We start from the raw sequence: 21,877 nt of genomic DNA on the forward strand, positions 1-21,877 counted from the left end.
TGTATATGAATGAAGCATTTGAGATATTAATTTGGGATTTTTTAAAGGCAATTGTCAGATCTTTTTTTTTTCTTTAAATTGCTTTTATACATCTCATTGGTTAACCTTTGCAACCTTTTAAAATTATTTTTATACAAAGTTAATCAGTAAAGTTTAACGTTACGTCATATTGAACTAATTTCAAGTTTTATAATTCGAAATCTTTATAATTACACTTTAATGCTTGAAAAGTAATTTTCATGTTAATAATTTAAACCACACGCTATTTTAATCATTCTCAAATGCATTCATCGATCTGGCCTGGCGGCACGGCTCTGCAACAAGCGGTGGCACGTGAGTTCAAATACAGGTTGAGGCTGACTTGAGTAGTCATCTCTCTGGGGTCAATGTAGGCAAGTCAATGGCCGTTGCTCTACAGACTTCCCCCCACCGCAGGAATGAGGAATTTCCACCGACTCAGAACTATACACAGATCAACACCACCCCAATGCTCATTTCAGTAGGAAATTACTTTTGACTTTTGTCATTACATTTTAATTGAGGTTATTCAATAATGTTGCTGTTATAAATTTCAATTAAATTATGTTTTTTATTCATGAGAAATCAGACCGAGTCTCAAGACTCTTTTTGAAGGTCCTTGCTTTTTAATATTTTATTAATTCCCTTTTAGAAATGTCACCTTTTTTTTAGCTGGTCAGGTGTCTCAGAGGTCGGAACGCTGAGCTGGCACCACCGAGATACTGGGTTCTCAAGTGAAGCGAGGTGATGATCTCAGCCTAGTCACCACTGACTGTACCAGAAAAAAACATTCAATTTGGTTCAGTACTTCATCTGGCTACATTTAATCTCTGAGAACTACAAATATCAGTTTGCCTCTTATGCGATAAATATTATTCCCAGTTGTTTGAAGGCATTTCAGAGGAAATTCTGTGATATTCATTGACTAGTGTTTGCTTATATGAAATGTTGCACTGTGAGATTAGAATGGAAACCTCATCTCATGACATGACAGACAGCACAATCAGGAAAAAAATGGGGAAAAAAGACGAGTATTAAAATACATTTCTTTTGTGTGATAATAACACAAACTTCAGTACCTGGAGAAAATCCATTTTACGACGGGAGAAGATTACTTTGCAAAGATGGGTTCATCGAACCCACTCAATTACTCTGTGCAATAGGCCACCCCATAGAGTTTGCTAGTTTCACAACCATCTATCTATGTTGGACGCTTTCGTGAATTACTCTTTGGTTCTTTCGGTAAAGTCACGTAGAAATTAAATTAAATGATAATCGAATACGACGTTTCGATTGCAACACAAGCAACCATCATAAGGTACAAATGAATGAGAAAACAAACATGGTAAACTTGGAAATATAATGCAATACAACACAGAGAGTCGGCCAACACAACAGTCAACACCCCACCCGGTTGATTACATTCTTCCAAAGATTGCTAAATTTGAGAGAGACAAAACATAGACATGGAGACACACAGACAGACACACAAGCAGAGAGAGACTCACACACATAGGCACACAGAAAGACAACATCTCTGTATCGAGGCCTTAAATAGAGAGAGAGGGGGGGCAGAGGGGGAGTTGTGTGGAATTCCTGCCCATAGCGGCCGGAGGAGAGAATGGACTTATAAACAAGCACGGAACAAGCACAGTAGAAAGCAAATTTAGTAAAATTAGGAAGTGTAATGGAATGCACACAGTTAACGCATAGCCTTGTTGATTACCTTCTTCCAAAGACTGCTAAGCCTCAAATCTAGTGTGAACCACCTCTACTGGGAGGGTGTGCCGTGCTTGTTTGTTTCACACTTAACTTCTAATTTCTCATTTATTTGTACCAGATGATGGTTGCTTGTGTTGCAATCGAAACATCGTATTCTATTATTTAATTTCTACGTGACTTTACCGAAATAACCAAAGAGTAACCATCTGTGTTCCACCAAACCTCGTCTCCAAAAGCGCTGGATCACTGGCACGTGGTGGGAAAAGCTGGCTACTTCAGTGACCACAGACTGTGACACGAAGCTCTGACGCAAATAAAATTCCCCCAATGTAGCCTTCAACAGCCTATTGGTGCACATGAATGGTAGCCAAAACGGGGCACGAAGTAGTGGCAGTGCCCACCACTACACCCCAGTGTTGATGTTAACACACCACACCAGGTGGTAATTTTTAGGCTGGGTCGACCCAGGGGACACCTAGAAACCGATTCAGATAATACTCCACGGATGTCAACCGTGGCTGGGAAACTAAATTAAATCACTGGATTCGCAGCGCAAGAGGCTAACCACTCCACCACCGCTCCACCTTCAGTCTCGCACACCCTCACACACGCACGGGTGAGAGTGCCCGGCAGATGATTGCGAGCGTTGTGTGCCCGAGAGGAAGGTGATGATGCTTACCGCTGGCACGGGTGGACACCGAGGTGAATGGGCTTTGTCCAACAGCAGCAGCCGTCTCAAGTGTCAGCAGCCACGAGCACAGCCGTCTCTGGCCCAGCAGAGCCTACAGCAGCATCAGCAGTAGAAGCATGAGCAGCAACATCAGAAAAATAAGTATCAAGAGCAATTTAAGGAACATCAGAAGGGCCATGATCGTCATCAGCAGAAAGAGTACACGCAATCAATATGACGTCAAGTCACTCTCTCATTCATTAATACAAACGCTGTTCACCACTGAGTGGCGGTGACGTCACTGCGGCACTTGTGCCATGCTAGGTGCACTTTGAGGCCACGTAAAATGTCGGAGTCCCGCTGGCAGTTCACACAACAGGCACATGGATTGACTTGAGATGGCTGGCAGATTGAACCAACTGTGTCGCTCCTCTGCCTCGCTGTTGCTGGAGGGTGACTGACTTGCCTTCAACTCCCAAGCAACGTCCTTCACGAACCTACTCCACAGGGGCCGATCTTGACACTGCTGGTACCAGTCATAGGAAAGTCCGATCAGCTCCGCATCCTTCTGTACCACATCACTCCATCTCGTTTAGCCCCTTCTATCCGGCCAAACAGAAGCTTCTTCGGCGTGCGGTGGCTGGGCATGGGGCTACATGACCCAGCCAACACAGTATCGCTTGCCGGGAGGAGCTCACGGATGGAACTGTGTCCAAATCTTTCAAGGATCTGTGAACTCCTCGCACAAATGTAGCCAGACTATTTCCAACCAGTGCAAAAGTTCCATTAGAGAGCTCCACGTCTCGCAAGCAATAGAGAAGGGATGGCGTGACTTTTGGCCGAGAAGACATGGAGCTTCGCGTGGAGCGACAGACCAGGTAGCTTCCACACAGCGTTATGCAGCCGATGAAAAGAAAATGCCTGCTCGACTGATTCGGAGCGAGACCTCAGCTGCCAAATCAGAGCCGGTCAAATGCAACACTGCCCAGGTACGGAAACTTCTCCACTCTCTCCACAACTGCCCCATCACTCACCACGGGGAGTTGATGAATGGGGAGCATTTGATGACAAAAAGATACTGGGGCACGTATTTAATTAATAATTCACTCGTTCTTAATGGAACCTACCATCTATCTCGCTTTTTCACCGACACGTTTCATTGCTCCATCTCCTCGGTGGGTGCTTTCTCGACCGCGCTCCCTCCGCATCTTAACCTCTACGACCGGTCTCTGAATAACGTTCCCCTGCCCCCGTGCTTTTCAATGCCCCCATACCCATGGCCTAGGCCTCGGCAAGGCAAGATAACGAGCCAACCTTTACCCTACCACAATACAATCACTCTACCCTACCTTTTACCCTTTAACAAGGTAAAAATCAACGAGCCTACCTTTACCCTACCTTTTACCCTTACCCCATACAAATGATCTGATTACAGGGTAATTACTGGGGTACTACTACACATGAAAAAGGTTTATAATGGTAAATGCTAGGCAGAGTGCTTTATTCATATAGAATACTCTCGATGATTCCAATTTTACACGCTTGTCATTGTTGTCGTTGTTGTATCCTCAAATCTTGTAACTCAATTTTAACCCACTTCTCAATGTGGCATCGACTGCAAACTTGGTATACTTATGTCATACTGATGACAATACTATATTCTATCATAAAAAAATCTATATTTTTAAACATTATTTGTTATATGTTATGTTTCGGCTTGGGTCTAATTGTCCATGCTCAAATGTTGGCTGTAATTGACCACGGTCCCTTACGTTATGGCAAGCTTCGGGGCCACTTCCTGGAGTCGTGGAGTTCTGCCATTACTAGTACATTTCATAAAAGCGTGTTTAAAAAAAAAAGTGTAAAATAAATATTACTTATTAAATGGAGGCCACGGACTGCGCCATTTTTACCGGGTAATACGTCGCGCTACCTTTACCCTACGTGGTAATTCTTCCGAGCTACATTTACCCTACCCATTACCTTACCCCTTGGCATGTTGACACCTTTACCCTTTAACCCGATAAAAAGGGTGAATTACCTTACCGAGGCCTACCACGGCCCCCATACCCATTCACCCCCCCCCCAACTGCCCCCCCCCCAACTGCCTCCCTCCCAACCGCCCCCCTCCCAACCGCCCCCCTCCCAACCGCCCCCTCCCAACCGCCCTCCCCCCTCCCAACCGCCCCCCCCTCTCCCAACCGCCCCCCCTCCCAACCGCCCCCCCTCCCAACCGCCCCCCCCTCCCAACCGCCCCCCCCCTCCCAACCGCCCTCACCCCTCCCAACCGCCCCCCCCCTCCCAACCGCCCCCCCCCTCCCAACCGCCCTCCCCCCCCTCCCAACCCCCCCCCTCCCAACCGCCCCCGCCCTCCCCCTCCCAACCGCCCCCCTCCCAACCGCCCCCCTCCCAACCGCCCCCCCTCCCAACCGCCCCCCTCCTCCCAACCCGCCCCCCCCCTCCCAACCGCCCCCCCCTTCCCAACCCCCCCCCCTCCCAACCGCCCCCCCTCCCAACCGCCCCCCCCCTCCCAACCGCTCCCCCTCCCAACCTGCCCCCCCTCCAACCGCCCCCCCCTCCCAACCGCCCCCCCCTCCCAACCGCCCTCCCACCCCCCTCCCAACCCCCCCCCTCCCAACCGCCCCCCCCATCCCAACCGCCCCCCCTCCCAACCGCCCCCCCCTCCCACCGCCCTCCCCCTCCCAACCGCCCCCCCCTCCCAACCGCCCCCCCCCCCTCCCAACCGCCACCCCCCTCCCAACCGCCCCCCCCCTCCCAACCGCCCCCCCCCCTCCCCAACCGCCCCCTCCCCCCTCCCACCGCCCCCCCCCTCCCAACCGCCCCCCCCCTCCCAACCGCCCCCCCCCTCCCAACCGCCCCCCCCTCCAACCGCCCCCCCCCTCCCAACCGCCCTCCCCCCCCTCCCAACCCCCCCCCCTCCCAACCGCCCCCCCCCCTCCCAACCCCCCCCCTTCCAACCGCCCCCCCCCTCCCAACCCGCCCCCCCCTCCCAACCGCCCTCCCCCCCCTCCCAACCCCCCCCCCCAACCGCCCCGCCCTCCCCCTCCCAACCGCCCCCCCTCCCAACCCCCCCCCCTCCCAACCGCCCCCCCTCCCAACCGCCCCTGCCCTCCCCCTCCCAACCGCCCCCCCCCCTCCCAACCGCCCTCCCCCCCCCTCCCAACCCCCCCCCCTCCCAACCGCCCCTGCCCTCCCCCTCCCAACCGCCCCCCTCCCACCGCCCCCCCCCTCCCAACCGCCCCCCCTCCCAACCGCCCCTGCCCTCCCCCTCCCAACCGCCCCCCCCCTCCCAACCGCCCTCCCCCCCCCTCCCAACCCCCCCCCCTCCCAACCGCCCCTGCCCTCCCCCTCCCAACCGCACCCCTCCCAACCGCCCCCCCCCTCCCACCCGCCCCACCCCTCCCAACCGCCCCCCCCCCTCCCAACCGCCCTCCCCCCCCCCAACCGCCCCCCCTCCCAACCGCCCCCCCCTCCCAACCGCCCTCCCCCCCCTCTCAAACCGTCCCCACCCCCTCCCAACCCCCCCCCTCCCAACCGCCCCCCCCCTCCCAACCGCCCCCCCCTCCCAACCGCCCCCCCCCTCCCAACCGCCCCCCCCTCCCAACCGCCCCCCCCTTCCCAACCGCCCCCCCCCTCCCAACCGCCCTCCCCCCCCCTCCCAACCCCGCCCCTCCCACCGCCCCCCCCTCCCAACCGCCCCCCCCTCCCAACCACCCCCCCTCCCACCGCCCCCCCCTCCAACCGCCATCCCCCTCCCAACCGCCCCCCCCTCCCAACCGCACCCCCCCTCCCAACCGCCCCCCCCCCCCTCCCAACCGCCCCCCCCTCCCAACCGCCCTCCCCCTCCCAACCCGCTCCCCCCCCTCCCAACCGCCCCCCCCCCTCCCAACCGCCCCCCCTCCCAACCGCCCCCCCCCTCCCAACCGCCCCCCCTCCCAACCGCCCCCCCCTCCCAACCGCCCCCCCCCCTCCCAACCGCCCCCCCCCCTCCCAACCGCCCCTCCCCTCCCAACCGCCCTCCCCCCCCTCCAACCCCCCCCCCCCCTCCCAACCGCCCCTGCCCTCCCCCTCCCAACCGCCCACCTCCCAACCGCCCCCCCCTCCCAACCGCCCTCCCCCTCCCAACCGCCCCCCCCCCTCCCAACCCGCCCTCCCCCCCCTCTCAACCGTCCCCCCCCCCCTCCCAACCCCCCCCCCTCCCAACCGCCCCCCCCCCTCCCAACCGCCCCCCCCTCCCAACCGCCCCCCCTCCCAACCGCCCCCACCCTCCCAACCGCCCCCACCCTCCCAACCGCCCCCACCCTCCCAACCGCCCCCCCCCCCCTCCCAACCGCCCCCCCCCTCCCAACCGCCCCCCCCTCCCAACCGCCCCCCCTCCCAACCGCCCCCACCCTCCCAACCGCCCCCCCCCTCCCAACCGCCCCCCCCTCCCAACCGCCCTCCCCCTCCCAACCGCCCCCCCCTCCCAACCGCCCTCCCCCTCCCAACCGCCCTCACCCTCCCAACCGCCCCCCCCTCCCAACCGCCCCCCCCCCCTCCCAACCGCCCCCCCCCTCCCAACCGCCCCCCCTCCCAACCGCCCCCCCCCTCCCAACCGCTCCCCCTCCCAACCGCCCCCCCCCTCCCAACCGCCCCCCCCCTCCCAACCGCCCCCCCCCTCCCAACCGCCCCCCCCCTCCCAACCGCCCTCCCCCCCCCCTCCCAACCCCCCCTCCCAACCGCCCCCCCCTCCCAACCGCCCCCCCCCTCCCAACCGCCCCCCCCCTCCCAACCGCCCTCCCCCTCCCAACCGCCCCCCCCCCTCCCAACCGCCCCACCCTCCCAACCGCCCCCCCCCCCTCCCAACCGCCCCCCCCCCCTCCCAACCGCCCCCCCCCTCCCAACCGCCCCCCCCTCCCAACCGCCCTCCCCCTCCCAACCGCCCCCCCCCTCCCAACCGCCCCCCCTCCCAACCGCCCCCCCCCTCCCAACCGCCCCCCCCCCTCCCAACCGCCCCCCCCCTCCCAACCCCCCCCCTCTCAACCGCCCCTGCCCTCCCCCTCCCAACCGCCCCCCTCCCAACCGCCCCCCCCCCTCCCAACCGCCCCCCCCCTCCCAACCGCCCTCCCCCTCCCAACCGCCCTCCCCCCCCCCAACCGCCCCCCCCTCCCAACCGCCCCCCCCTCCCAACCGCCCTCCCCCCCCCTCTCAACCGTCCCCCCCCCTCCCAACCCCCCCCCCTCCCAACCGCCCCCCCCCTCCCAACCGCCCCCCCCCCTCCCAACCCCCCCCCTCCCAACCGCCCCTGCCCTCCCCTCCCAACCGCCCCCCCCCTCCCAACCGCCCCCCCCCCTCCCAACCGCCCTCCCCCTCCCAACCGCCCTCCCCCCCCCCAACCGCCCCCCCCTCCCAACCGCCCCCCCTCCCAACCGCCCTCCCCCCCCTCTCAACCGTCCCCCCCCCTCCCAACCCCCCCCCCTCCCAACCGCCCCCCCCCTCCCAACCGCCCCCCCCTCCCAACCGCCCCCCCCCCTCCCAACCGCCCCCCCCCTTCCCAACCGCCCCCCCCCTCCCAACCGCCCTCCCCCCCCTCCCAACCCCCCCCCTCCCAACCGCCCCCCCCTCCCAACCGCCCCCCCCCCTCCCAACTGCCCCCCCCTCCCAACCGCCCCCCCCTCCCACCGCCCTCCCCCTCCCAACCGCCCCCCCCTCCCAACCGCCCCCCCCTCCCAACCGCCCCCCCCTCCCAACCGCCCTCCCCCTCCCAACCGCTCCCCCCCTCCCAACCGCCCCCCCCCTCCCAACCGCCCCCCCCTCCCAACCGCCCCCCCCTCCCAACCGCCCCCCCCTCCCAACCGCCCCCCCCCTCCCAACCGCCCCCCCTCCCAACCGCCCCCCCCCCTCCCAACCGCCCCCCCCCCTCCAACCGCCCCCCCCCTCCAACCGCCCCCCCCCTCCCAACCGCCCCTCCCCTCCCAACCGCCCTCCCCCCCCCTCCCACCCCCCCCCCCTCCCAACCGCCCCTGCCCTCCCCCTCCCAACCGCCCCTGCCCTCCCCCTCCCAACCGCCCACCTCCCAACCGCCCCCCCCCTCCCACCGCCCCCCCCCCTCCCAACCGCCCTCCCCCCCCTCCCAACCGCCCCCCCCCCTCCCAACCGCCCCCCCCCTCCCAACCGCCCCCCCCTCCCAACCGCCCCCACCCTCCCAACCGCCCCCCCCTCCCAACCCGCCCCCCCCTCCCAACCGCCCTCCCCCTCCCAACCGCCCTCACCCTCCCAACCGCCCCCCCCCTCCCAACCGCCCCCACCCTCCCAACCGCCCCCCCCTCCCAACCGCCCCCCCCTCCCAACCGCCCCCCCCCTCCCAAACCGCCCCCCCCCTCCCAACCGCCCCCACCCTCCCAACCGCCACCCCCTCCCAACCGCCACCCCCTCCCAACCGCCCCCCCCCCCCTCCAACCGCCCCCCCCCTCCCAACCGCCCCCCCCCCTCCCAACCTCCCACCGCCCCCCCCCCTCCCAACCGCCCCCCCCCCTCCCAACCGCCCCCCCCTCCCACCGCCCCCACCCCTCCCCCGCCCCCACCCTCCCACCGCCACCCCCTCCCAACCGCCCCCCCTCCCAACCGCCCTCCCCCTCCCAACCGCCCCCCCCTCCCAACCGCCCCCCCCTCCCAACCGCCCCCCCCCCCACCTGCCCCCCCCCAACTGCCCCCCCCCAACTGCGCCCCCCCCAACTGTCCCCCCCCCAACTGTCCCCCCCCCCAACTGTCCCCCCCCCCCAACTGCCCCCCCCCCACTGTCCCCCCCCCCCCAACTGTCCTCCCCTCCCAACCGCCCGCCCGGTACCCCGCTCCTCAATGCGTCTCCCAACCGTGCCCCTCATTGCCCACGTGCTCGCCGTGCGCGCCACGTGACAACCCAGTTCCCGCCAATCTCACGCTCTCCGATGATTGGCCGCGGGCTTCACCAACAGCGACGAGTGTTACTGGGAGAAAAAAAGTCATCCGGGCGTCGCTTTTTATTTCCCAGACTGCACCGGCAAGCGCCGAGAGGATCCCGCGATCCGATTCGTCCGTGCGCCCCGGCGAGAGGCGGGGCCCGCGAGGCGCGTGGGCCAATGGCGATCCTCGTTAGAGCGAGCAGCTGCCTATGCGCGCTAGGGAATATAATCGGTGACGGGCAGCACTGGGATCGGACCCGGAAGTCGTCCGCTCTGCCCGGGTAACGGCGCGTGGATGGAGGTAACCACACACGTGGGGTAACCACGTGTAGAGGGGTAACCACACACGTGGGGTAACCACACGTGTAGAGGGGGTAACCACACGTGTAGAGGGGGTAACCACACGTGTAGAGGGGGTAACCACACGTGTAGAGGAGGGTAACCACACACGTGGGGTAACCACACGTGTAGAGGAGGTAACCACACACGTGGGGTAACCACGTGTAGAGGGGGTAACCACACACGTCGAGGGGGATAACCACACGGGGGGTAACCACACACGTAGGGTAACCACACGGGGGGTAACCACGTGTAGAGGAGGGTAACCACACGTGGGGTAACCAAACGTGGAGAGGAGGGTAACCACATGTAGAGGGGGTAACCACACGTGTAGAGTGGGGTAACCACGCGTCGAAGGGGGTAGCCACACGCGTAGAGGGTAACCACACGTGGAATAAACACGTGTCGGAGGAGAGTAAACACGCGTGCAGCGGGGGCAACTGCAATGAAAGCGGATAATCACGCGTTTGAAGACGCTGTCAGCAGAGGGCAGTGCAGGAACAACCAGAGTAGTTTTCTGTACTTAAAGAACTGTCATTTGCACCCAAGTCTGCTCGTTGTCACCAACCCTCACTGGCCAACGTGATGTACTTGTAGTGGGTTAAATTCAGGCGCACACTGGACTTTGGAGGCAACACTATTAGCTAACACAACAGGTAACACTTAACATAACGACTTAAATTTCGATTCATGTTCTTGGTTCTTTCGGTAAAGTCACGTAGAAGGGAAATAATAAAAAATAAAACATAATAAAATACAATTTTCACGACGTTTCGGCCACAACGCAAGCAGCTGTCCTCAGGTGAAGAACAGGTCTGTCGGAAAGACAGCGTCTGAATGAACACCACCAGGCTTGGCAGCGTATATTTAAGCTGGGTTAGGGGAGGAAGGGCGCCTTGACAAAGGAATTTGCATATCAACAGAGGAATTTAGCATATTTATGGAAAATGCAGATATGGGATTAGTCACTACATGTGGAATGCGTAGGAGGTGGGCGGTCTCAAAGTCATATTATGCCCGTGCATTATGTAGGATTAGCAGCAACAAAGGGAGGAGGTAGGGTTATCAGTAATAAAGGGAAGGAATTTTAATAGTAAAGAGCTGCAGCAGCCAAACTACCACGTAAAAAGCTAAAATATAAACTACATCAATATCATCAATATACTAAATATACTCTCCAATAAGCTGAGCTACTAACAGTAAGTCATACATTACAATTCTATCTCGCAAAAAATATAATATGCCTCCAGCTAAACTTTTTCCTTACATCACACGGATCTACCCCGTACTATATACTGCCATAGACAAACCCAACATTAAATTATATATTGTATTACTATACACCACCCTTTGACCAGACATGGGCAAAGTACGGCCCACGGGCCGTATACGGCCCGTTAGGCTTTTTATTCCGGCCCGCCGAACTTGTCCAATTATTATTATTAAATGAAATGTTACCTTCCTCCTGTAATGCCCCCATTCTCCCATTAGATGGCGCACTTAATGTAATTCAACAAAACTTAACTCCGAGTTATCTCCGAATTTCACGAGTCCGTTCTAGACCCCACAGCTTTTTAAAGAGTTTTAAGCACAGAAAACATAATTAAAATTAGAAACATCATTAATTATACAAACTTTTCAATAATTTCCTTCTTCACTTCGATTTAAATTTTCTTTAAAAACTTCTTCTCACCAACATTACCACTCATTACCACTTTCTCCGAAGGCAAGTTTGTAAAATAATACATGGTACAGACAGCAGACATCTTGTGTCCGGAGATCAAAAGCTAATTTGAAAAAGTCAGTTTATCACGCAGGACTGTGACTCGCCATGTGGAACTGATTGATAAAATTATAGCCAGTCAATTAAACAAAAAGTCTGATTCCTTTGAATTATATTCACTAGCACTGGATGAATGTACGGACGTAAAAGACACTGCTCAGCTCCTCATTTTTATCCGAGGCATTGACGACAGTTTTGCAATAACAGAGGAGGTTTTGACCATTGAGTCCCTGAAAGGAAGAACGCGGGGAGAGGACTTGTATAACCAGGTATCTGCTGTCATCGAAAGAATGACGCTACCTTGGAGTAAACTTGTCATTGTCACAACGGATGGATCGCCAAATTTAACTGGAAAAAATGTTGGGCTGCGGAAAAGAATCCAGGATAAAGTGAAAGAGGAAAACCCTGTGCAGGATCTTATTTTCCTTCACTGCATCATCCATCAGGAATCCCTGTGTAAGTCTGTATTGCAGCTTAATCATTTTGTGAATCCAGTCGTAAAACTTGTGAACTTTATACGAGCAAGGGGACTTCAGCACCGTCAGTTTATTACGTTCCTGGAGGAACCTGATGCGGATCATCAGGACTTGCTGTACCACTCTCGTGTCCGCTGGTTAAGTTTGGGGAAAGAGTTACAACGAGTGTGGGAGCTGAAAGAGGACATCATTGCATTTTTGGAGTTGATGGGGAAATCTGACGAATTCCCTGAGCTAAGCGACAAGAACTGGCTTAGTGACTTTGCGTTTGCTGTGGACATATTTTTACACATGAATGAGCTGAATGTGAAACTACAGGGGAAAGATCAGTTTGTTCACGACAAGTACAAACATGTGAAAGCTTTCAAATCCAAGCTCACTTTGTTCTCCGGACAAATTGCGAACAAATCTTTTTCTCATTTCCCCACACTTGCCATGCAGGAAGAGGCACCGCGAAACGCAAACAAATACAGCAAATCACTTAAAGGACCTGCACGGAGAATTCTGCCGTAGGTTCTCTGATTTCGAAAACATTCAACAGTCAATTCCGCTGGTGTCCTGTCCCCTGTCACAAAACCCTGAAACAGCACCACATGAGCTGCAGTTGGAACTGATAGATCTTGTCTGACTCCGTCCTAAAGGAGACGTTAAACTGAATGACTTTTTTCTTCTTGGTTCTTTCGGTAAAGTCACGTAGAAGGGAAGTAATAAAATAATAAAAATAAAACATAATAAAACAATTCTCACGACGTTTCGGCCACAACGCAAGCAGCCGTCCTCAGGTGAAGAATGAGACAATGCCAAGCTAGGAGCTTATATATAAGCTGCGTTGGAGGTGGAAGAAAGAGCGCCTTAACAAAAGAATGTGCATATGAAGAGGAATTTAGCATATACATGGAAAATGCGTAGGAGGTGGGCGGGGGGGTTTCAAAGTCATATTATGCCCATGCATTATGCAGGATCAACAGCACCAAGGGGGGGTGCAGGGATTAGCTACATATCATTAACATTCCTTTCCTTTGCTACTGCTTATCCCTGCACCCCCCCTTGGTGCTGTTGATCCTGCATAATGCATGGGCATAATATGACTTTGAAACCCCCCCGCCCACCTCCTACGCATTTTCCAGTATATGCTAAATTCCTCTTCATATGCACATTCTTTTGTTAAGGCGCTCTTTCTTCCACCTCCAACGCAGCTTATATATAAGCTCCTAGCTTGGCATTGTCTCATTCTTCACCTGAGGACGGCTGCTTGCGTTGTGGCCGAAACGTCGTGAGAATTGTTTTATTATGTTTTATTTTTATTATTTTATTACTTCCCTTCTACGTGACTTTACCGAAAGAACCAAGAAGATGAATCCCTGCAGTCACGAAAGCTTTAAATCGAAATTGAATGACTTTTATGCTTCACTTAACAGAGCCACGTTTCCAAACCTCCGGAGGACTGCACAGAAGATACTGACTTTGTTTGGCTCGACTCATGTGTGTGAGCAGACATTCAGCGTCATGAACGCCAACAAAGCCCCTCACAGATCAAAGTTAACGGATCAGCACCTCAGATCTATCCTGAGAATTGCCACAACCAAAATAACTCCAGACTTGGATGCACTGGCAAAAATGGGAGATCAACAACACTGTTCCCACTGAAACTGAAAGTGATGATGTGTTGCTGCAGCGAGGTTAGAGCCAAATCTCCGATCACACAGCCTGCGTGGCTGCTCTAACCTGTTAATGTAGATAATAAAGAAGTTCAAGTGAGGTAATTGGTTTGGCGCAGGCCTCAGATGTTTTCATGATTGATCAGTCATGTTACGACATGTTTTTGTATTGTTCATGTTCGTGCAAGTTTGTTAAATTGCCTTGCAAATAAATGCTTTGCTACCTGTTAAAGGCCAAATCCTTTCATGTAATGATTTTTACATGTCATTTATATTAGTTCACACAAACACTCCATCCATCTGTTCCTGGCCCGGCCCCTCTGTCAAATTTTAGAACCCATTGTGGCCCGCGAGTCAAAAAGTTTGCCCACCCCTGCCTTAGACTATACATTGTAATATTACACTATTATTCTACCCACCCTACTGTATACCACACTGCTGTATATTCACTATACAATTACGATACTATATATTACCTTATACATTATATTAAACATTACACTTTTATACAATTTATTATTATACAATCTGCTAAACACTATACCATTGACCGTTTGACCGTCGCGTGAAAGGTACTAAGAGGAATTAACGGAATATGTCAATGGAAGAGCGGTGACAGGGGACTTGCAGCGGAGCAAAGACTCCATTCCCTGCGGAGAATACAAAAGATATATAGTCAATGCCAGTGAGTGGACTGCGGTCTGAAAGTCACCGTATTTTTTATTATTATTTCCCTTCTACGTGACTTTACCGAAAAAACCAAAGAGCATGAATCCTTGCAGTCACGAATGCTTCAAATCTAGAATTCACGCAGAGTATCACGGCCCGACACGACCCCCATGACACCTGCCGACAGCCCCCATACCGAGCCAATACAGCAGTGTCGTATTACTACACTACATGTTTGTCAAATAACCCAGCAGCGAATGGTCAAAGGGGAAGTACAACAGACCTGTCAACCCATACGGTTTACCCGTATTCTTGTACAGGGAAATAGAGTTTTTGGGACCATACGGCGTACAACCATTTCAATACGGGAAAAATGTTTTTTGTCTTATTTATTTGTGTTTTAGGATACACTTTTAGATTTGTAAGGGCACAGGGTGACCAATAACATCTGAATTGGTCTATAATAAGGTAGGCATCGATGAGGGGTTGACAGGTATGAGTACTTTGCAGTTGTGTAACTATTGTCAGTGTGAATAAACGCGACATTCAATCGTCAGGAAAGCCTTTTAGTGATGTAATTAGAAAAAAGCATTTCTTAAAACATTGGACGTTCACGTTTTGCAGATGAAGAAACACGAGGAGAAATGCCAACGGAAAAGAGATGCGCATGGAAATGAATCATCATGCCTGGAAGAAGCTCCGAATGACGTGGATTTGGACCAAGTCAAGATTTGTAAAAAGAAAAGATGCGTAAACCACAGAGAGACATCCAGGAGTGTCGATGCCCAAACGAAAACGTCTGATGGTGATTCGCGGTGCGATTCTTTTCGGGTTGCGAAAGATGGCGGCGAGCACCATTGCAAGCACGGTGAGCGGAGAGAAGGCGAATCTCGACGACGAAGTGAGGAGGAGGCGACAGTTGCCCCTCAACGGGGAGAAGACGTGCGTGCCTGTTCCAGAAGCGGTGACGCTGAGTGCAAGGGAGTGAAAAGGAAGAAGAAAATGGAAAACGCTGATGATAATTTGACGCCAACTTGGCAGCAAGAAGAAGGGGCTTTGCAGTCGGACCGTGAAGAGGAAACTGCAAAGAGTGAGAAGAAATCAGGCAGGAAAAGGAAACGAACTGCAGCTGATGGAGGAAGTAATTTAGAAGACATTGAACCTCCTCCTGTGCAGGAAAGACCTCGCAAAAAGAGAAAACGCAGGGAAATGAGCATTGCGATGCCTGACCGACATGCTTCTTCTGAAGGGACAGTTGTGTCAGAAAGTTGCCCGATGGAATCGCCCGTGAATCCTGAGCCATCCTCAAGCTCCAACAGGAAGAAGAATAAGAAGGCAAAGTCGTGCCAATCTGGAAATAACCAGGGTGGTGTAATAGCACAGAATACTGCGGGCACAAGGAGCAAGAAGCATGGCAAGAAGAAAAAACGACGTGACCTTCAGGAGGGCTTACCCAGTGAGCAACTTCCCACATTGAGAACCGAGAACTCTGTCACCAATGAACATCGCCAGATAAATGCGTCCCACACTGAAGAGGTTGTTGATGAAGTAGATAAAGAAATGGGGGATGAGGAGGAAGAGGAGGTTAGGCATCTCGAGAATTATGATTACCAGGTCAAATTCATGAGTAAATTCGTTCCTGGCCTTTCACGTAGATTGAAAATGGATATTGATCGTGCCCTCAAATATGACTATCATCGTTTTAAGGAGTTTGAAAAGGAAGGTCAGTAGTGCAAAACGCAAATATTAGTATTTTTTGCTACTGAACTTTATAAGGTGCATGTACAATTCAGACAATAATATACAGTATGAAAATTAACTTCGGCGCAGACCGATTTTGCTATGTTCATTCCTTACAAATTCACCACCACCCCTTCAACTTGCCCATCTGTCCTGCACTTTACCCCTTAAATTCCCAACCCCCCTTCCCCCTTCATCCCCTAGGAATATGACTGTATCCTCGTAGGATATCAGTCAACGTACGACACCCAAACCGATAACTCGTAAACAAGTCTTACACAAAGTGTGTTTTATTGTGCTGTTCTTTAATTGAAGTAGAAAATAACCAGCAATAATGGAACCATGTGCGTGTGTGGCTCTTGCTGGCTTTCAGGAATCAAGGTCCGGTTTGGGCGATTCAGCAAGGTAGAGGTGGAACAGCTGCACATGAACGTGCGCGACTTTATTCGTGACCACGATGCCTTCACGGATCCACAGAAACTATTCCTGCCCTCGTACTTCCCCGCGGAGAAGACATTAATCACAAAATACCGATTGCAGAACAACTTCTACAATTACCTGAGTGCGTTACAATGCATTATAAAGCTAATCACTACCCAAGACAGTATCCACTCTTAATTTATGTTGACCTTCTTTCGCACTGTACGTAGCCAAGAGTGCAAACCATAGATGCGGGTGAGAACCATTTCAGGAAGGTCCTACGTTGGGATGTTTTGATAAAACCAATAGTGTTTGGCATATGGGAAAAAGCTCAAGGACACTCTATTGTCATATATGATGGTTAATAGAGGGTAGTGCAAAAAAAAATCTATTCTTGTACAATGCTCGCCCACCTTTACCAATCCGTACTGATCAGTGTGGTAAGTGCGGTCATCTTGAAGATGACCCACATTGTGTGGGGCAGCCTTCATCCTTGAATTGACAAAAGGTGCTGTACGTGTACACTGGCACAACACATCAACTACTTCAGTTTTACAGCTATGTAGGGGCAACTATAATAAAGATATTTCCAGTACAGCATTGGCTTGTGTTTGCTCAAGTGACATACGAGGTAAGATCGTTCTCTCTTCATTTTTCAGTTCGGGGTATTTCAAGACCAATGAAGCAGATATTCCAACGTGGGATTACTTTATATGAAGGCCAAGACTTGAAATCTGGAAGGTAAGTACGAGAAGTGCTCTTCTTACGAACACATTCCGTTCCTGGGCCCCGTTTGTAAGTCGGAATACAATGTGCTGTATTCGTTAAATGCACGTACGGTCAGTGTTATGAAATTTGTTACGGTTCAACATAAAAAGGGAAGCATCATTAAACTCAGAAATATTGTAAATGTGCATGCAACACTGCACAAACATACTGTACAGTAACAAAGTAACAGGAATATAATTGTTTTTAATTTTCACTCGCCTTGAATCCTCATGCTGGCCTTATTCTCTAAAGGGGGAACAATGAGTCCCCACAATTGCATACAATCACGGGGAGACACCAACGACGATCCCCCATATGACCTGAACAGCAAATGCTGTTAAGCGAGCAATGCCAATGAAGGCCGGCACGGCACACGAGGGGGTGAGTGGTCAGTACCCAACCCAGCTGCCTGGCGTTGGCAGTGAGCGGGAATCGAACTTGGGTCGCCGTTTTCGTAGCACAGCGTGCTAACCGTTGCCCACACTCAATTTCACACACAAACTCACTCCCAGCGCGAGCCCGACTCATTACATCTTGCAGAGGATCGCTCCGCTGAACAAAATACTTCCGCAGTTCAGTTTGCGATTGCGAGTTCGTGTTTTTAAGTCAATATATATTTCATGGAAGCTGGTTCCTAAGTGCGAGTATATGTAAGTTCGGTGTTCGTAAATTGAGGACTGCGTGTCCACATTTTATTGCTAATGAACTAGTTTGCAAAATAGTTCTGTTTATTTTTCTTGTGACTAAGTCTATGGCAATGTGCGACACTTGTCTTGGAAAAGGTACTCGGAAGAAGAGTTGAAGCAGCTGACACAGCTCACCCGGAAGTTTGGTCCACATTGGACTCGCATTTCACAAATCATGCAGCGCGGGCAGAAGAAACTGGCCGTCAAATTCAGTTTGATGAACGATGGTAAGGACTTCTGTTGCCTGCATTGTCTAGTTCATGCACAATTTGGGTAAAGCAAATTGCTAATTGCATTGTATTATAAATATGTACCGCCCTTTTGTCAATACATTGCTGGATGGGGTCCCCCAACCACGCCGTATGGGCTGTGGGGGTTACTTGACCATAATTCACACTTTTCAATGTGGGTGGGTACAGGCAGAGTATAGACGTTGGGAGTATAGTACAGTGGATTTCACAACACTGCCTTCTGCTAACATGTTCAGAGATATGGGAAAAGTCTCCAATGGTGGTTTGTTGGTCACTGTTTCTTGAAACGTCAGATTGTCTTGGTTGTGTGTGGTTTGAGGTTCGGCCAAGGGCGTTTGGAGTGATGGGGAGGTTGAGAGTCTGCTGCAGGCAATGAAGGACTACCTGCAAGCTCAGCAGCAGCACAATGGGGTGGACCAACTCAACACAGATTCCGAACATACGATCCGTATCCTGCAGAGATTTCTCTACTCCGAAATTCCCTGGAGACACATTTCCGCCAGAGTGGACACCAGAAATTCCCACCAGTGCAGAGAAAAATGGTACTTAATATGAAATTCAACTAATCTATTTCCTTAGTCTCCAGATTGACAGTTCACCCTTATTTTAAATCAAATGTTAGGGATGAGTATTGTAATCCAGTGTGCGGGCAGATTTGTATAACCTTATTGCCACAAGTTTAGAGTACATCTTTGTGGAGCATAACTCTTATCTATTGCCATAGAACCGTGTGTGTATAAACTATATACCGGCAGTCTTTGTACATTACATATATTTATTTAAACTGAACAAACATCTATGAAGCTGAACTATATTTTTTTAGGATGACCGTTCTTTGCAATCGTTTGGCAAAGATCACACCACTGACGTATGGATGGAAAGGCGATACATCCAGAATACAACTCATTCAGAGGTATTTGTCGATACTGGAGAACTGTGTAAACGAATTGCATGTGGTTTTTTTGTTAGTACTAACGTTTATTGGAAATTGTCCTTGTTCACGAGCAGTTTGTACAACTTGGAAGTTGAAGACAGTGCGGATATTGACTGGGATGGAATCGTCCAAAAAATGAAGTGAGTAATGCCTAATTCGTCTTGTAATAAGCAATGAAATGTGATTGAAATATACTCGTGATGTACCTTTGTAAAGCTTTCCGTTTGTTTGGCGAGGGCACATTCACACAAAACAAACATCAAGATGATCTTGTGCAATTATCAAGATGGTACTTGATACAGTAAATCTAGCTGTGACGGTCCCACCTGATGACGGAGACTTGTGTTGCCTCCGAAACGTCGTGATTTATTATTTTATTTCTATTATTACTTTTATTAATTTAATTTTTTTACTACGGGACTTTACCGAAAAAACCTAGGAGTAACAATTATCAAGACTTAATCTCATTCGCTACACAAGTGCACGTTAAAATACTACTGCATAGGTATTCATGGTTGTCCTGCATTGTTCTGTTTTCATGTTTTACCGCGTATTTGGCATGTCTCGCATTTCCCTCCATATGCTGGGATACTGTTCAGGAATTGAAACGGCAAACGTCATGCTGAACCACATGTGGGCTGGAACCCAAATCCTCAGGTGCTGGCCTAGAATCGTGACAATCAATATCTTATGAAGTCGCTTTAAACTTTGTCCATAGGATACCACCATGGTTGCTACAAAGGAAGTTGTACCAACTGAAACTTTTTCACGTTCCCAACTGGAAAAATAAGACCTTTGGAGGTATGTAACCCTTAGGTGCTATTTTGCTATTTGATAAAGCTAATGCAAAAAAAAAGCTAATGCAAAAAATTCAATCCGTAAAAAAAAATCTTGTCAAATGTATACATTTTCAAAAGACCAATAATTGACATACAAAGTGTGTGCATTTCTCAATGTCCGTGTCCTGCAGAGATAATTGATGTCCTGCACGACATCTATCTGCCTCGGCTTCTGAAGAAACATGACATTGGGCAGTTAAGCGCAGAAGTGGAACCAACAGAGGTTCTCCTCAAACACCTTTTGAATGGCATTGACTAATTGAGGGCCTGGACCCCCTCTACAGATTGTGCTTCAGGCCCTCTTAAGACAAATCAGAATCTTTATCCTGGAAAAATCCGATGAGCTATGAAGCTCTTTGTCACAGATGTGCAATGATGGACAAGGAGAATCCAGTGAGTTGGAGAATCGTGCTGCCATGGAGGCACTGCGTGCGAGAAACCCACCTGCAGGGCACCAATGTGCCTACAGAATTCTAGATTTTAAGCTTTCGTGACTGCAAGGATTCATATTCTTATGTTTTTTCGGTAAAGTCACGTAGGTAAAACATCAAAATTAATGAAAAATAAATAAATAAAAAATCACGACGTTTCGGAGGCAACACAAGTCTCCGTCATCAGGTGGGGGACCATCACAGCCGAATTAGCTGCATCAAGTGAGGCAATGATTCAAGATGTAATCCCTTATAAGCAAGTTGAAGGGGGGGGAGGAGAGGGGGGGGGGCTCATCAGAATGTGGTAGCCAATGAATGGAAACGTATCGGGAGGGAGGGGGGTGGGGCTCAAAGACAGCACGGAGTGCTCAACACATGGGGCAGAGAGGGGGAGGGGAGGCCTGATACACATGATAGACAAAAGAACGAAAATGCCCCTGTTTATACCAATGCTGGCTGAACAATGAGGAGAGTACTGTTAAAAAATAACTGGGGATGTTAACACTCGGTAAAGTAAAGTAAAATAGTGCCTGTCAGATAAGATGGTCCAAAAAAGTGTAATTAAGTCTTTTTTGCGTGGTTGATAACATCTTTCCAATGATTACTGAGTTTGTATCCATCATCACGGTTGAAATTATGTCTGTGTTTGTATATTTGTATGGCTTCGTGTACAAACCTTTGATGGTAGCCAGGAGGTTTGCAGAGAATCTTGGTCTCGGAAAAGACAATTTCATGAGAGCCCACAGAGTTATAGCAATGATCGGCAACGGCAGAAGAATCAGTTCCGCCCCCCTCCCTCCCGATACGTTTCCATTCATTGGCTACCACATTCTGATGAGCCCCCCCCCTCTCCTCCCCCCCTTCAACTTGCTTCAGCCAGCATTGGTATAAACAGGGGCATTTTCGTTATTTTGTCTATCATGTGTATCAGGCCTCCCCTCCCCCTCTCTGCCCCATGTGTTGAGCACTCCGTGCTGTCTTTGAGCCCCGCCCCCCTCCCTCCCGATACGTTTCCATTCATTGGCTACCACATTCTGATGAGCTCCCCCCCCCCTCTCCTCCCCCCCCTTAAACTTGCTTATAAGGGATTACATCTTGAATCATTGCCTCACTTGATGCAGCTAATTCGGCTGTGACGGTCCCACCTGATGACGGAGACTTGTGTTGCCTCCGAAACGTCGTGATTTTTTGTTTTATTTTATTTTATTTTCATTAATTTTGATGTTTTACCTACGTGACTTTTCCGAAAAAAACCTAAGAATATGCCTACAGAATGCTGTACAGCAAGTAGGTTTCTGACCAATATGTAGCATTTGGGTGTGCATCTTCTTCAAGCATTTGTTGTCCTCTTAACAGAGTGACAGATATGGGCAATTATCCAAAGAAGTTGAAAACGGTTGTTCCTGGATAAAGGAAGATGACCATCACTGAGAGGGAGTGTGTCTGGACAGAGTACACGTTCCACTGTTTTAAGACACCTGACTGCACATTGCCGCACAGCAAAGATGCAATACCAGTCTTGGGATATATAC

The 21,877-nt window shown here is 52.1% G+C and overlaps 2 protein-coding genes across 7 annotated transcripts in view; one reads left to right on the forward strand and one right to left on the reverse strand.

Annotated features, from left to right (window-relative positions):
- EFHB (EF-hand domain family member B) overlaps positions 1–4,480 on the reverse strand; it is a 46,425-nt gene extending 41,945 nt beyond the window's left edge. The window contains exon 1 of the mRNA XM_061554937.1: positions 2,420–4,480. The gene's annotated coding sequence lies outside the window, so the exon portion shown is untranslated. The remainder of the gene's footprint in view (positions 1–2,419) is intronic.
- A 5,022-nt stretch (positions 4,481–9,502) lies between these two features.
- On the forward strand, positions 9,503–20,519 carry LOC133344777 (transcription termination factor 1-like). 6 transcript variants are annotated; one of them, XM_061554927.1, is made up of 10 exons: positions 9,503–9,652; positions 14,901–15,999; positions 16,390–16,578; positions 17,096–17,177; positions 17,987–18,117; positions 18,461–18,683; positions 18,965–19,054; positions 19,150–19,215; positions 19,794–19,876; positions 20,046–20,513. In XM_061554927.1, exons 1-10 carry the CDS (start codon positions 9,647–9,649, stop codon positions 20,171–20,173), a joined length of 2,097 nt encoding a protein of 698 aa, XP_061410911.1. In that variant the 5' UTR covers positions 9,503–9,646; the 3' UTR covers positions 20,174–20,513. The 6 variants fall into 6 exon arrangements, with proteins under 6 accessions (XP_061410911.1, XP_061410915.1, XP_061410913.1 ...); XM_061554928.1 differs by lacking the exon at positions 9,503–9,652 and adding an exon at positions 14,168–14,292 and having other exon boundaries at positions 20,046–20,514; XM_061554931.1 differs by lacking the exon at positions 19,794–19,876 and having other exon boundaries at positions 20,046–20,518.
- The last annotated feature ends 1,358 nt before the right edge of the window (positions 20,520–21,877 follow it).

The sequence above is a fragment of the Lethenteron reissneri genome, chromosome 20 (assembly GCF_015708825.2).
Source record: "Lethenteron reissneri isolate LAM-NWPU_2019-01 chromosome 20, ASM1570882v1, whole genome shotgun sequence".
In the NCBI taxonomy this organism is placed as follows: domain Eukaryota; kingdom Metazoa; phylum Chordata; class Hyperoartia; order Petromyzontiformes; family Petromyzontidae; genus Lethenteron; species Lethenteron reissneri.

Excerpts from the sequence above, each read along its gene's own strand:
- LOC133344777 (XM_061554927.1), top strand. Across the intron at positions 16,000-16,389 it reads TAAGGAGTTTGAAAAGGAAG|GAATCAAGGTCCGGTTTGGG; the intron begins GTCAGTAGTGCA and ends GCTGGCTTTCAG. Across the intron at positions 17,178-17,986 it reads CAAGACTTGAAATCTGGAAG|GTACTCGGAAGAAGAGTTGA; the intron begins GTAAGTACGAGA and ends GTCTTGGAAAAG.